Source organism: Ostrinia furnacalis, unplaced genomic scaffold (genome assembly GCF_004193835.3).
Source record: "Ostrinia furnacalis isolate ACB-3 unplaced genomic scaffold, ASM419383v2 OfSCF2870, whole genome shotgun sequence".
NCBI classification, from domain to species: Eukaryota; Metazoa; Arthropoda; class Insecta; order Lepidoptera; family Crambidae; genus Ostrinia; species Ostrinia furnacalis.
In genome coordinates this window covers 309,186-322,401 of record NW_021133109.1, presented here as the reverse complement: position 1 = coordinate 322,401, position 13,216 = coordinate 309,186, and the positions used below count along the sequence as shown (strand labels likewise).

The window sequence follows — 13,216 nt, the reverse complement described above, 5'->3', positions numbered from 1 at the left end:
TTTCGCGGGTTTTGGAAGCCCCATCCTGCTGGTTCGTGCCACACAATGCCCTGTCGAGTTAATTACGATTTTTCATGGCCATGCTCTTTCCGGCATAGATAACATCAATATGTGTGGCTGTACAATAAAAATACATTATTTGAAGTAGGTAGGTACATTTTTTACTCGTCTATTATGTAAGGCCAGCTTTTGCCCGCAGCTTCACCCACATGAAATTTAGTTTGTCAAAGATCGACATAAATTATAGCCTATATGTTATTCTGGGTTATAAACAATAATATTGTAAAGTTTCATCAACATCCGTTCAGTAGTTTTTGCGTAAAAGAAATAAACATCCAGACATCCCGACATCCAAACTTTTGCATTTATAATATTAGTAGGATTTATCCAGAATCGTACGAGTAATATGGTTAAGAAATAGAACTAAAAATTCAAAGTGGCCTGAGAAGAAGATTTGACATTAAAATCCATGCTAATAATGCTGAAAATATAGTATTGATGGTTGTAATAAATCGACCCACTAAAATAAAATTACCCATTTACATTATCGAAATCACCGACCACTAAATTAGCAACTGTCAATAAATATTAAGTTAGCGCTCAGTTATTTATAACCGATTGTTGAGAGCAAGTATCGTTTACAGAGATCGCAAACATAATTTACAATGCAAATGCAGGCACGCTGGGAATGCAACACTGCCAATGATTTAGGTACTGTTAAACCTCAACCAGTTAATAATATTACTCTCATCACTTTGAACTTTATTGCCTTGCGATAAGATCCAAAAACAACGAAGAATTAGAGCCTTCCTGTTCGATTAAGGGTTAAAAACAAAAACTACGACGCTTGCAGAGGAACGTCTGGCAAAATGAACAAGAAGAATCTATTTTAATTAGAGTTTATGCATTTGTTTATTAATGTTGGTTAGTAAAGGACAAAATGCGTGAAATTAATGCGGCATTGGACTTCAGTTAATTTTGGAAAAACCGTGCATATACATCTAGTAAGTTAATTATTTTTCTTTCTTTCTAATTGCCATCTCGGAAGCATGTGATATGTTGAACTCTATATTTAAGTATTAGCGGCCTTTTGACTTGTATTCGGAGTCAAAATTAACTCCACCTTTAACAGTAACTGTTATCCTAAATGTTAAGAAATTAGGTAAGTATTACTTAAAGGAGTTCGCGTCGGTACACGTGTTATAATTATTACATTAAAGTACTGGGTATATTTTAATAGGTGTATGTGACATTGGTTGTTCAATTAAATTATGTAGATACGAGTAGGTACTATGTCAAGGCTTGTCTTTTTCCATTAAAACCTAAGACCTCGATCAGTGCACAAGAGTCTTTATACATCTATAATTAGAAAACTGCCTATTATATCTAGTTCTACAATATTTATCTACATATAGGTGAATGTATAATGGCGTAAAATCTGCATGCGCTTAGCATAGTCATACAGATAAAGTTAGTCTAGCCAGTGTCTATTTTATAAATACAAGTCTTCGGGCGGATGGAACTTATTTAATATGCAGCATCTATTACTTGCCCAAGCTAGGTCCCGTTACAGCAAATGGCCTCCTAAGAAGTTTGCCCGCCGTGGTTATGTCAACAGGACCACACAAGCACAAAGCTTTTTGCAAACAAACATGTCACGGATTCTTTTGAACTTTACTGTTTGGAAAATAGAGGTCAGATTTAATAGAAGGAACAGTGTACCAACAGCTGCAATATCGATCTAGTCATATCCTATTGTTGAATAGGTACTAGCCTTTGAGTCTGAGCATAAAATTCAAAGAGTGGGTGTGGCTCGTGTACCTACTTGTATGGCTTCGTGCACGTTGCAGTTCTATCGGTATATACGGGTCATTCATTTTATAGGCAGACAGTGTTGACACAGTCAAGGTGAATAACCACCTGTTCTGATATTAGTGGAAGTGCTGTAGGCAGTTGCAGATCGGAACCGTACCTTTTGCATACCTTTACATTATGGTGATTCACTCTGTTTCCGCGTAGGAATAAAAATGATTACGCAAATAACATTTAGAAAATAGGAAGTATAACTCCTTAATTTGTTAATTGGCCAATAAATGGACAGAGTTGTGACAATCCTAAAGCGTCTGAAGAACAAGGCCAGTGGACCAGACAGACTGCGGAAATATTTACCGTCTACGCAGATACTTATACTTCCGAATCTTTCTCAGAGCAACTAAATGAGAACTAGTACACTGAAAGTAAATTGTAAGAAGTGAAATTTACCGCCGAANCTCGGTGTGTCTAAACTCCCGCAATCATTTGGGTCTCAACAGCAACGAACTATTCGCCTTCTAGACGACCGTCTCTCGAGCGGTCAATTTGGTGATGTTTTAAGCTTTCGTCCTGAGTTCCCTGAGGAGGTTCCGTCCAGGTTGATCAAACGCGATACACTTTCCTATTTTATGCGTTTGATTGATTCGATGGGCATTTTATCGCCATTTACTATTCACGGACGAATCCTCCTCCAGGCTACCTGGACAGCCAAGGTTGGCTGGGATGAGGCCTTACCCAGCGACCAGTTGAAGCTTTGGCGAAATACTGAACCTTCGTCAGCTCTAAGTAAAGAATGCTTTCGAGAATTTAAGAACGTTGATAGCATTCATGTAACGGTAGATACGTCTATTCCGGTCGTAGCAGATTCAACGCGTTTTTCTGTTTGGCTGAGATTTGTGCGCGCGACTGCTCGCGCGCACCAATTTATCAAAATTCTTAGGAATCGAATAAATTCAAAATTAATTTCGACTCGTTTGGATAATCTTTTAAATCATCATTCACGACGTCCATCCTCATCTTGTCATTTCGTGAAGCTTTTGAAACCTCTTGAAGCCGAGGACTTGCTGAGGGCTGACCAACATATATTCAGGAGTTACCAGAAGGAATCCTTCTCGGAGGAATATGAGGCACTGCAAAGGTCTGTCCCAGTTGAAAAGCGGAGCCGATTTTGGAAGCTCGCACCGTATATGGACAATGAACATGCAACATTGAACGACTCCGCGGTCGCATCGATAGCTCCAGTTTCGACAAAGCGTCCCATGCTCCTGGATGGCCGGCATAGAACTGTACAGCTTATGTTAAGACATCATCACCACCAGAAAGCTGCGCACGCCCAACCAAGACTTGTGATGAATGCAGTCCGTCAAGGTTTTTGGGTGCTTTATCTGCGGGCCTCCATTCGATCCATCGTCTTACAGTGAGTCTGGTGCATTCTTAACAAGGCGAAAGCCATGACTCCGCCCATTGGAGACCTACCTCCGGAAAGACTAGCACATCACCTACGTCCTTTACTTACGTGGGGCTAGATTACATGGGTCCAGTTCAAATCACAGTGGGGCGAAGGCATAAGAAACGTTGGATCACACTCTTCACCTGCTTGACTGCGAGAGCGATCCATTTGGAGCTGGTGGCCAGTTTATCGACAGACAGCGCGCTCGTGGCGTTGGAGGCGTTTTATTGCACGACGCGGCGCTCCATTGAAGATTTTTCCCGACAGTGGGACGGCTTTCGTCGGCGCTTCCAACATATTGAAGTCCATGGCAGAAACTGGAGCCAACCCTGGCATTTCTTGGTCCTTTCAACCGCCAGTGGCTCCGCATATGACGCCCCGTAGAGACTGCCTTGTATGCCATGCTCCGAGAACGTACGCCCAAGGAAGAGCTTTTATTCACAATAGCCCACTGCAGAGATATCAGCCGACCCCGATTGCCCTGAAGCCCTTACACCGTTCATGCCATCTTAGGTGCCTCATCCCCATTCCATCCAGGCTGATCCACCTGTCGGTGCACCCCTAGAGTAGTGTGGCTTCGCCACAGGAGGGGAGGATGTTGGGAACCGATTGGTGGACCAACCTCTTTTTTTATATTGTCTATGTTTTTATACTTTTTTTTTATTACTTTTGATACCTTTTGTTTAGTTTGAAGTTGGATTTTTTTGATAGCCGTTGTGGGCATTTTATTGCTGAAATACATCTTCATTTTAACCGAAGGTTTTTCTTATTTCCGCACGCCCGAGCGGCTGTCCGTTCACAGGCACCTTAATAACTATTNAGAAACTTAAATAAATGCATTATTTGTTTCATAACTTACATTTCAATTATCATAAATAATTATTTAAAAACCATCTATCAAAATATTATCCATAATATCCTTGATTCGGTAGTATCACGAAACAGGGGACACCCGAAAAATAATATGTACGCTATTTCGTGAGTCAATTAATCGCAATTTTAAAGGAATTCTACGTTTTCATATAACTTTTTTCTAAGCCAAATCAATTGTCAAGGAACACATGAAACCACTATTACAAGTTTTATGCAAATGGACGTTTCTTCGCCTCTTTATAAGCTTAAGAAGTTGGAGCGCTAACCTTACGGTGAGAGCAACATTTTCACGCCGCACGGCTGTTTTTGGCTCTCTGAGAGTTTGAAGCTTCGTATTGCTCTCATTTTTGGCGCCACAATGTTGGTACTTGGTTTTTTAGATAGCTTAAATAATAGAGTTTTTATAGTAATAAAGAATTTTTATAAATAATATTCCATTTGCTTATTATTTGAGCTAGAAAAAAAACTTACGAACTTACGTACTATCACGAACTAGTAGCCGTTTACCTTAAGTTAATTCAATGCGCTTGCGCCGAATCAAATGTAACAGGTGGCAGGCCTTGTGCGCTTATCAGCAAAGCGTGGGAATCATAGATATTCCACTTATTTAGCTTCCTACAATAAATTACGTATTGTTGCTAAAAAAGGAGTTTTCGAATGTAGCAGAATGTTGTTTGCCTTGCGCTAATATCCGTTTTATTCCTTGTTACAGATCAGCGAAGGGGAGGTGGCGCCAGTTAATTCTTTGCTAGCAGGATTCTACCTACTGGCTGGACCTTTTATTTCCGCTTTAGCAAACAAGTAAGTATCTATTGTCGCTAAAAATACAATAGATCATTATGATTTCATTGCGGTCGTATTCTTATTCGTCCAAACTTACTTTCAGATATGGCTTTCGAGTGGTGACTATTGTGGGAAGTATCATATCAAGCGCAGCCTTCGCTGTCTCTTTCTACGCAACCAGTGTGGAATACCTCTATCTCGTTTACGGTGTCATAGGAGGTAAAGAATTGCCTTACTTCAAACTATAGACAAAACTACTTATTCAAAGACAACTTATGACTAATATTTTTTTTTTTACTTTCAGGAATTGGTCTATGCATGATCTACATGCCAGCTGTGCTAACTGTGGGATTCTACTTTGAGAAATGGCGCGCTCTGGCCACAGGCTTGGCTCTTTGCGGCTCAGGAGTCGGGACCTTCGTAATGGCTCCACTAACGGATACTTTGAACAAAACATACGGTTGGAGGATAACAGTTCTTGTTCATGCAGGTATTTATTTCAATAACACTGGATTGCATGAATGCTATCAGAAATTGTTCATCAGAGATATGATTCTAACAGTTGTTTTCTTCTTCAGGAATGCTTCTTCTTTGCGTGGCGTTCGGCAGCTTGTTCCGACCGATTAACCCAGTTCGTGTAACTCTCGCTGACCAATCTGAGGAGGAAGATGCATCACGCCGTCACGAAGAAGCTGTAGAAAAACTCAACTCTATGCTTAAACTGCACAATAAATTTGACTCGGGCATATCTATGCCGCCAGAAATGAGGTTTACCAACAAAGTAAGCCCGCACACGTGGATGGGAGTTGCGAATAACACCCGGTACCCCACAGCCGAAGAAGTATTCCGAGGTAGCAGCTCGCACTTGAGTCAGTTTAGTAGGAGATCTTCTGCCACTGCTGGTGCTATAAAGAATACCCTCGGCAATAAACCTCTGTTCATCGACGTTCCAGTCGCGGAGAAGGATGAGCAAGAAGACTCCAACAGTAACATTGACAATACAGAACCGCTGCTCGAGTCCGCTATCAAAGTCGTGACCAGACACCCGAACTCTCGCCGCTCACACGCTGATTTGGCCAGACCATTCTACCGTGATGATATTTTCTTCGGTGCCAGTTTGACTAGATTGCCCCAATATACTTCGCGTACATCTCTCGGCTACCATTTGGCTGTAACTCATGTCCCGACTAAGGAGGACGCGCAAGAGGAAGAGTCAGACACGTGTCGGGTTTGCCCCGAGGCTATGAGAAGGGCATTAGCCACAATGTTAGACGTCAGTCTCTTCCGATCACCGACATTTGTAATCTTAGCTGTGAGTGGATTTTTCACGATGCTGGGATTCTTCGTGCCGTACATGTATGCTAAGCAGAGAGCACTTGACAACCACGCGAATGAGGCGTCGAGCGATTGGTTGGTGTCAGCAATTGGAGTGTCGAATATTGTCGGTCGTATCATGTGTGGATTGATGTCTTCGATGCCGAAGGTGTCTCCTCTTTGGCTAAACAACATCGCATTGTCACTTGGCGGGATCGCTACAATGCTCAGTGGCCTCTGCTACCACGATGCTTACCAGTTTGGCTACACGGTTGTCTTCGGTCTAGCTGTTGGTAAGTTCAAGATAATTTGCTATTATTATATTGAGGACTACTTATAAAGCTCTTGTACGGGGGCTTTCCCTCCATCGATTTTCGCAAATCTTTATGGCACGTCCCGCGGTCTAAAATACCACCATGAAATGAAAAACAATTCTGATACCAAAAATACAGTATTTCATAAATTTATTTTTTCTTGCAGCTTGCTTCGCGTCTCTTCGGTCAATCCTAGTGGTTGAATACCTAGGCTTGGAGCAGCTCACAAACTGCTTCGGACTTTTCTTGCTCTTCCAAGGACTCGGCGCGTTACTGGGCAATCCAATTGCTGGTGAGTTTTGAATAACTGTTGTGCATTTTAGTCTATACGCCTATTAGCTGATTACTCAATAATCATGAGGGCACTGTACGCATGACGATCGGAATTTGGCACTGAGCCTATCTTAGTCGCAAAGGGCAGTGGTCAGTCGGCGCCAAACATTATGCAAGCGGTTTCCAATGACATGTTAATTACCGCATCATTTGTATTGATACTTGCGTAGGTAACTGTTTAAGGTATTGGCAGAGACGAACGACAAAAGTTTGATAAGTTAGGTATGATGTAGCTGACCACAAGTTCTTAGCAGATATTAATGTTGTTCTTTTCTGATTTTCAGGTATTTTGTACGACCAAACGAAGAGTTACGACATATCATTCTACGTATCAGGCGGCTTCCTCCTGCTGTCGGCCGTCATGTGCTACCCAGTGGACATGGTCAGCAAATGGGAGAAGTCGCGCAAGAAACAAAACAGCTCACCAAAAGTGTGATCGGTCAACGCCTGAACGGAAAGTTCACTGCGATACTGAACTATATCTGGGTTGAGAGACATTGGTGCCAAAAAACCCTAAACAGTGCATCTATTCTGGGCTGGGAGTAACCTCCCGATGTGCGTACGATTTCTTTGACTGGCATTCGACGTAGCTTCACTAAACAGCCTCTGCGAAATGGACTTAAAACTTTGAATGCGAGCCTTAGACGCCTGGATAGATGCCAACGTCCTTTCCTATCCGTTTACAAATTTACAAGATGTACAAAGTAGTTATATTGGTAAGGAAATTACAGTGACGAAGAAACCTGTGAACGAACCTCGAATATTAAACTAAATGTAAATTGGAAAACATTCCCGTCAGTGACCCTTTGACAAAACTGCAATGGATTGCTATAGCAATGGCTCAGATAAGTCAGAATAATGCATTTAAAATAGGTTTAGATTAATAAAAAGTACAAAGACTCGAAAGTGTAGATTATTTCGCAGTTTTGTCGAAGCTGAAACAGACACGAAATGATCTGAAGCCAAAATGTACTTTAATATTGTAAAGTACTTATGTGTTACTTGAATTATGTACCTAACTCGTGTAACCTAACCCTTAAAGCGGTGCATAATGTAAGACTCTTGTTATACATTTTATTTTATTTTAAGGTATTGCATATCAGAATGCATGAGTGATTTTATATGATTGTATTGTAGTTAATGTTTGTGCCTTATTGTACGAAGTGATATATTTGTCTACGAACGATCGTAGTTAATTTTATTAATATTTTGTGAGAGCCTGTTTGGATTCATGTTCCGAATGCCATTGTACTCTATTTACGATGGCTTTAACAGACTTTTTCTTTAACATTGGTCGTAACTCTTAGAATTAAGTGCTACAATTGTGGCTGTGGTCTTTTAGTAGGTATATTTTACGTTGTATCTAAGAAATCATAGTCATTTGTCTCTCTCATAAAACTTAAATCTTGACCTACGTATTTCTATATCAACTCAATACCTCTCTCGTTTGTGTTGTAGTTTGGATGTAGATTTTCTTTTCATATTTAACTCTCCGCGCAATTTTGTTTTACTTTTGAAAATACTATAGGTAATTGTTCATCTTAAAATCAAAAACTTTCTATGATTATTCATAATAATTAATTTAATAAACAATTTACGAGAGCCTAATAATAAGTTACTAAATAACTATTAATATTTCCGAGTTTGCAAATTGTGTAAGTATTTATCGAGTTGTAAACTCATGGATGGATTTTAAATTAGGTATTTATTTATTTATACAGGGTCCTTTAAAAGGTTGACTTATCTAAACAAAGACACTAGCCTTACTTTAACAAATGATAAATAAATTTATTACTGCGTCTTCGGAGATGAAAAACATAGACATAGACGCTTTTTATAAAGAATGAATCCCATTAGAATATTTATATGTATTATATTATTTAATCTGGAACGAATCTGGTCAATTCTCGTCGAATTTACTTTTTTTGTAAATACATGCAAGTTTTTTGATAGGTTTGTTGATATAGACTTATTGGCGGTTTATATTTTTTGAGTTGCTAATTTTATTTATTGCCATTTTGGCAAGTATTTGTTGATGGTGACTATGATTTTTTGTGTGAATCAAGAGGAGTATGCACCATCGCTATACAAGTTGTGTTGAGCTGCTTGCGATCTATCAATGATTTATTATTGTGCTGTTTAACTGGTAAACTCAAACTATAGAAATTAAGTATCTAAGCAATACAAAACTTACATCACAGTTAATGATTTTATTATTATATTCTCTCTTTTTAAATTCCGTGCAGATTTCGGTAATTTAATACTTAAATTATTAAAATAAAAATTGAGTGGTATTGAAATTGTTAAAAGCCATGGCTGTTTTTGTTAACGTACCTACACTTACACGCCTAACGAAATATTAAATATCTATATTATTATTGTTGTGAAGATTTAGTATTTCGTTAAAGTTTATAGGAAGGTACATACCTACTATAAACTAAGACCCTTGGGTGGGTGGGTCTTTAAGTTATAGTTTCCCATTGTTGAGCGGTCTAAGGTCTAAGATCTTGGTAGAGCAAGCAGCCGTCCTCAGCCTTCGGTGATTTGGTGCGAGCGAGTGAACATTTGACCAACCCCGAGGTTATTTTTACTCTTAGCCACAAAATCGTAATTGAATAAACATAATTTGTTGACAACTGTTGTTTTACTGTTCCTACAATAATTATAGGTCGGTCCATCCATGCCCACAACTAATAAATATGTCTCCTGCGGAAATTATCCCGTGAAAATCAATCATCAGAATCATCATCATTGTCGGCCGTTTGGTGTATTGGTTCAGAACGTGCTTCTATGCCAAGAGGTCCCGGGTTCGATTCCCGGCCGGGCAGAAATTGAAATGATGAATTTTAATTTCTGTGACGGGTCTGGGTGTTACTATGTATAATATGTATGTATTAAAAAAAAAGTATATAAGTAGTATATCCGTTAAGCTAGCACCCATAACACAAGCATTAAGTTGCTTACTTTGGGGCTAGCTGGCGATGTGTGAAATTGTCTAAAGATTTATTTATTATCTACACTCAAAGCACTTAAAATTTTTGACTATTCCACAAACAAGTAGTTACTATTTAAATAATTTTCTAATATTTATTCATTTAGAACATTAGTTTTCCGCGAGTTAGGTTTTCACATTCATTCATTTAAATAAATAAATAAACATGTTTTGTTTCTAAAATTATGTTTTAGGGCAGAAACTGCGTTAAGCGGGCCTCCCGGCGCGGTTTCATATGAAAGTACCCCGCGCGGGTGCCCGCGACGGAGCACTTTGTATGAAACCGCGCCGGGGCCCGCTTAACGCAGTTTCTGCCCTAAAGTTTTGGCAAGTTAGGTTATCGAAAATGTACGTTCCCGTGGGTTAGGTAAGTTTACCGTAAGTTAGGTTTTCAAAGTTATGTTTTCGCAAGTTAGATTTTCGAAAGTAAGGTTTCGCAAGTTAGGTTTTCTAAAATTAATTAGTCTATCACAATATTTTAAAGTAAGGTTTCGAAGTTATGTTTTCGTGAGACAGGTTTTCTAAAAGTTTCGTTTTAGGAAAGTCAGTTTCAGTTTTTTGCAAGTTTCTTTTCGAAAATTATGTATTTGTAATTTAGATTTTTTAAATAAGGCTGTCGCCAGTTAGTTTTTCGCAAGGAAATAAACAACATGTTCCTGCAAGTTTTTTTTGAAAATTTGGTTATCGTAAGTTAGGTTAACGAAAATGTTTTGCAAATTTGGTTTTCAAAAATTAAAGTACCTATTATTAGTTAGGTTTTTGAAGTCAGGTTTTTGCAAGATTGGTTTCAAAAATTGTTTTCACAAGTTAGGCTTACCGTAAGTTAGGTTTTCGAAAGTAGGGTTTCGCAAGTTACGTATTCGAAAGAGTTTTCGAAATAGGGTAATTGTGCCGGTTTTCCGTCCAGCTNCCTCGCATAACCTAAGTACCATACGATGGACACGTATGATACTTCTTCTTCTTCTTCCTCGGTCCTGGGATCGTGACCACAGATAGTGTTCCTCCACAGGCTGCGGTCATAAGCTGTGTGGACCGCACGATGCAAACTCCCGCCCACCGTCTTCCTCACCGCGTCCGACCATATTTTTATCGTCAGTGCCCTGCCCCGAGCGCGTCCCCCTTCATACTGTATGATACAGAACATTGTTGTGTGTGCAATAAAGTCTTTAAATAAAATAAATAAATAAATAAATACTTAGGTTACACAAAAAGTATCTTTATCTTCGAACGCAACCAGATCTGAGGCTGGTGGCCATAGTAAATGTTGTTCGTCTTGGTAAGACCTTTCAAATGACACTACAAACATAACTATTGAAGCCGGGTACCATTCTGCAAAAAAGTATGTATATCTTCGTACACAACCAGATCTGAGGCTGGTGGTCATATTAAAAGTTGTACATCTTGGTAAGACCTTTCAAACGATACTAGACACATATCTATTGTAGCCGGGTACCAATTTGCCCATTGTCCTTTGGTTTTCAAAAATTAAAGTACCTATTATTAGTTAGGTTTTTGAAGTCAGGTTTTTGCAAGATTGGTTTCAAAAATTGTTTTCACAAGTTAGGCTTACCGTAAGTTAGGTTTTCGAAAGTAGGGTTTCGCAAGTTAGGTATTCGAAAGAGTTTTCGAAATACCTTACTTGCGATAGTTCGATAGGTTCGGTAGGTTTTCGAAAGCAAGGTATGTTTGACTAAGTAGTTGGGCTTTCGAAGTTATGTTTTCTAAAAGTTTTGGTTTCGAAGTCAGGTTTTTGCAAGTTAGTTATCAAAAATTATGTTTTCGCAAATTAGATTTTCCAATATTTCGCTGTCGCAAGTAAATTTTTTGCAAGAAAGGTTTGCTAAAATAAGTTTTTTGTAAGTTATGTTTCGAAGTTAAATTATGTTTTCGCAAGTTAGGTTTTTTAAAACTCAGGTTTTTGCAAGTTTAGAAAACTTACCGTAAGTTAGGTTTTCGAAAGTAAGGTTTCTCAAGTTAGGTTTTCGAATATCGCAAGTTAGGTTTACGAAAATATTTTGCAAATTTTTCGAAAATCACAAGTTTGGTTTTCGGAAAAATTTAAATTCCCATCAGTTAGGCTTACCGTAATTTAGGTTTTCGAAATCGAATAAGTTAGGTTTTCGAAAACTATCGCAAATTACATTTTCGAAAGTAAGGTTTCGCTAGTTGGGTTTTCGAAGTTATGTTTTTGCAAGTTAGGTTTTCGAAGTTATGTTTTCGCAAGTTAGGTTTTCTAAAACTCAGGTTTTTGCAAGTTTAGAAAACTTACCGTAAGTTGGGTTTTCGAAAGTAAGGTTTCTCAAGTTAGGTTTTCGAAAGTAAGGTTTCTCAAGTTAGGTTTTCGAATATCGCAAGTTAGGTTTACGAAAATATTTTGTAAGTTTTTCGAAAATTAAAGTACCTATCATAAGTTTGGTTTTCAGAAATAAGGTTTTTAAATAGTACTTGTTTGATTTTCGAAAATTTAAATTCCCATCAGTTATGCTTACCGTAATTTAGGTTTTCGAAAGTAGGGTTTTATAAGTTAGGTTTTCGAAAACTATCGCAAATTACATTTTATTTTATAAGTTATGTTTTCGCAAGTTCATCATCATTTCAGCCATAGGACGTCCACTTGACTGCTGAACATACAAGTTAGGTCTACCGTAAATTAGGTTTTCGAAGTTATGTTTTCTGAAATTCTGATTTTTGCAAGTTTGGTTTCGAAAATTGTTTTCGCAAGTTAGCTTTTCGAAAAGTAGGCTATCACAATTTAGTTTTCTGAAAAAGGTTTTTTCAAGTTACGTTTTGTACAATTTGTGTTCCCGCAAATTAGGTTTTCAAACAAAGCTATCACAAGTAGGTTTTCGCAATTAGGCTGCCGCAGGTTAGTTTTTTGCAAGACAGGTTTCCAAAATTATGTTATCATATGGTAGGTTATTCCAAGTTTAGTTTAAAATGAAAATTTTAAACAATAGGTTTTCAAAGAGGCCACCTTCAGCAGACATCACATTCCGTCTACGTATACGTAAAAAAACATTTCAATCTTTAAGTCTTGCCACATTCTCGCTGTTCTTATTGACAACACTTATTAGTCTAAAAATTATGTTCTAATTTATAGACCTGGATAGTTTGAGTAGTCCATGAAGATTGTGTGCGTCATGTGCATTTTCGAAGAATACTAACTTTCCAAAACATTGTGTACAAAAATATTGACAAACATCTTGCCAAAATCTGTGATAGATAGGCACTTGAGATAGGCACTATACTAGAATAGTATTTTAGAAAGCTACATTTATTTGGATAAATGATAATGTAAGTAGTATATAAAAAAAAACTGGTAATAATTAAAAATGAAATAGCAGG

The 13,216-nt window shown here is 38.2% G+C and overlaps 1 protein-coding gene across 5 annotated transcripts in view; it reads left to right on the top strand.

Annotated features, from left to right (window-relative positions):
* The window catches only part of LOC114356706 (monocarboxylate transporter 10), a 39,145-nt gene extending 29,630 nt beyond the window's left edge, over nucleotides 1-9,515 (top strand). For 4 of the 5 annotated variants that reach the window (XM_028310026.1, XM_028310025.1, XM_028310024.1 and 1 more), the window contains 6 exons: nucleotides 4,848-4,936; nucleotides 5,022-5,137; nucleotides 5,223-5,408; nucleotides 5,497-6,525; nucleotides 6,713-6,838; nucleotides 7,164-9,227. In XM_028310026.1, the coding sequence (XP_028165827.1) occupies nucleotides 4,848-4,936; nucleotides 5,022-5,137; nucleotides 5,223-5,408; nucleotides 5,497-6,525; nucleotides 6,713-6,838; nucleotides 7,164-7,315 (1,698 nt within the window). In that variant the 3' untranslated portion in view covers nucleotides 7,316-9,227. Of the gene's footprint in view, nucleotides 1-4,847; nucleotides 4,937-5,021; nucleotides 5,138-5,222; nucleotides 5,409-5,496; nucleotides 6,526-6,712; nucleotides 6,839-7,163 lie in introns of all 5 variants that reach the window. The other variant, XM_028310022.1, reaches the window with a different exon arrangement.
* The last annotated feature ends 3,701 nt before the right edge of the window (nucleotides 9,516-13,216 follow it).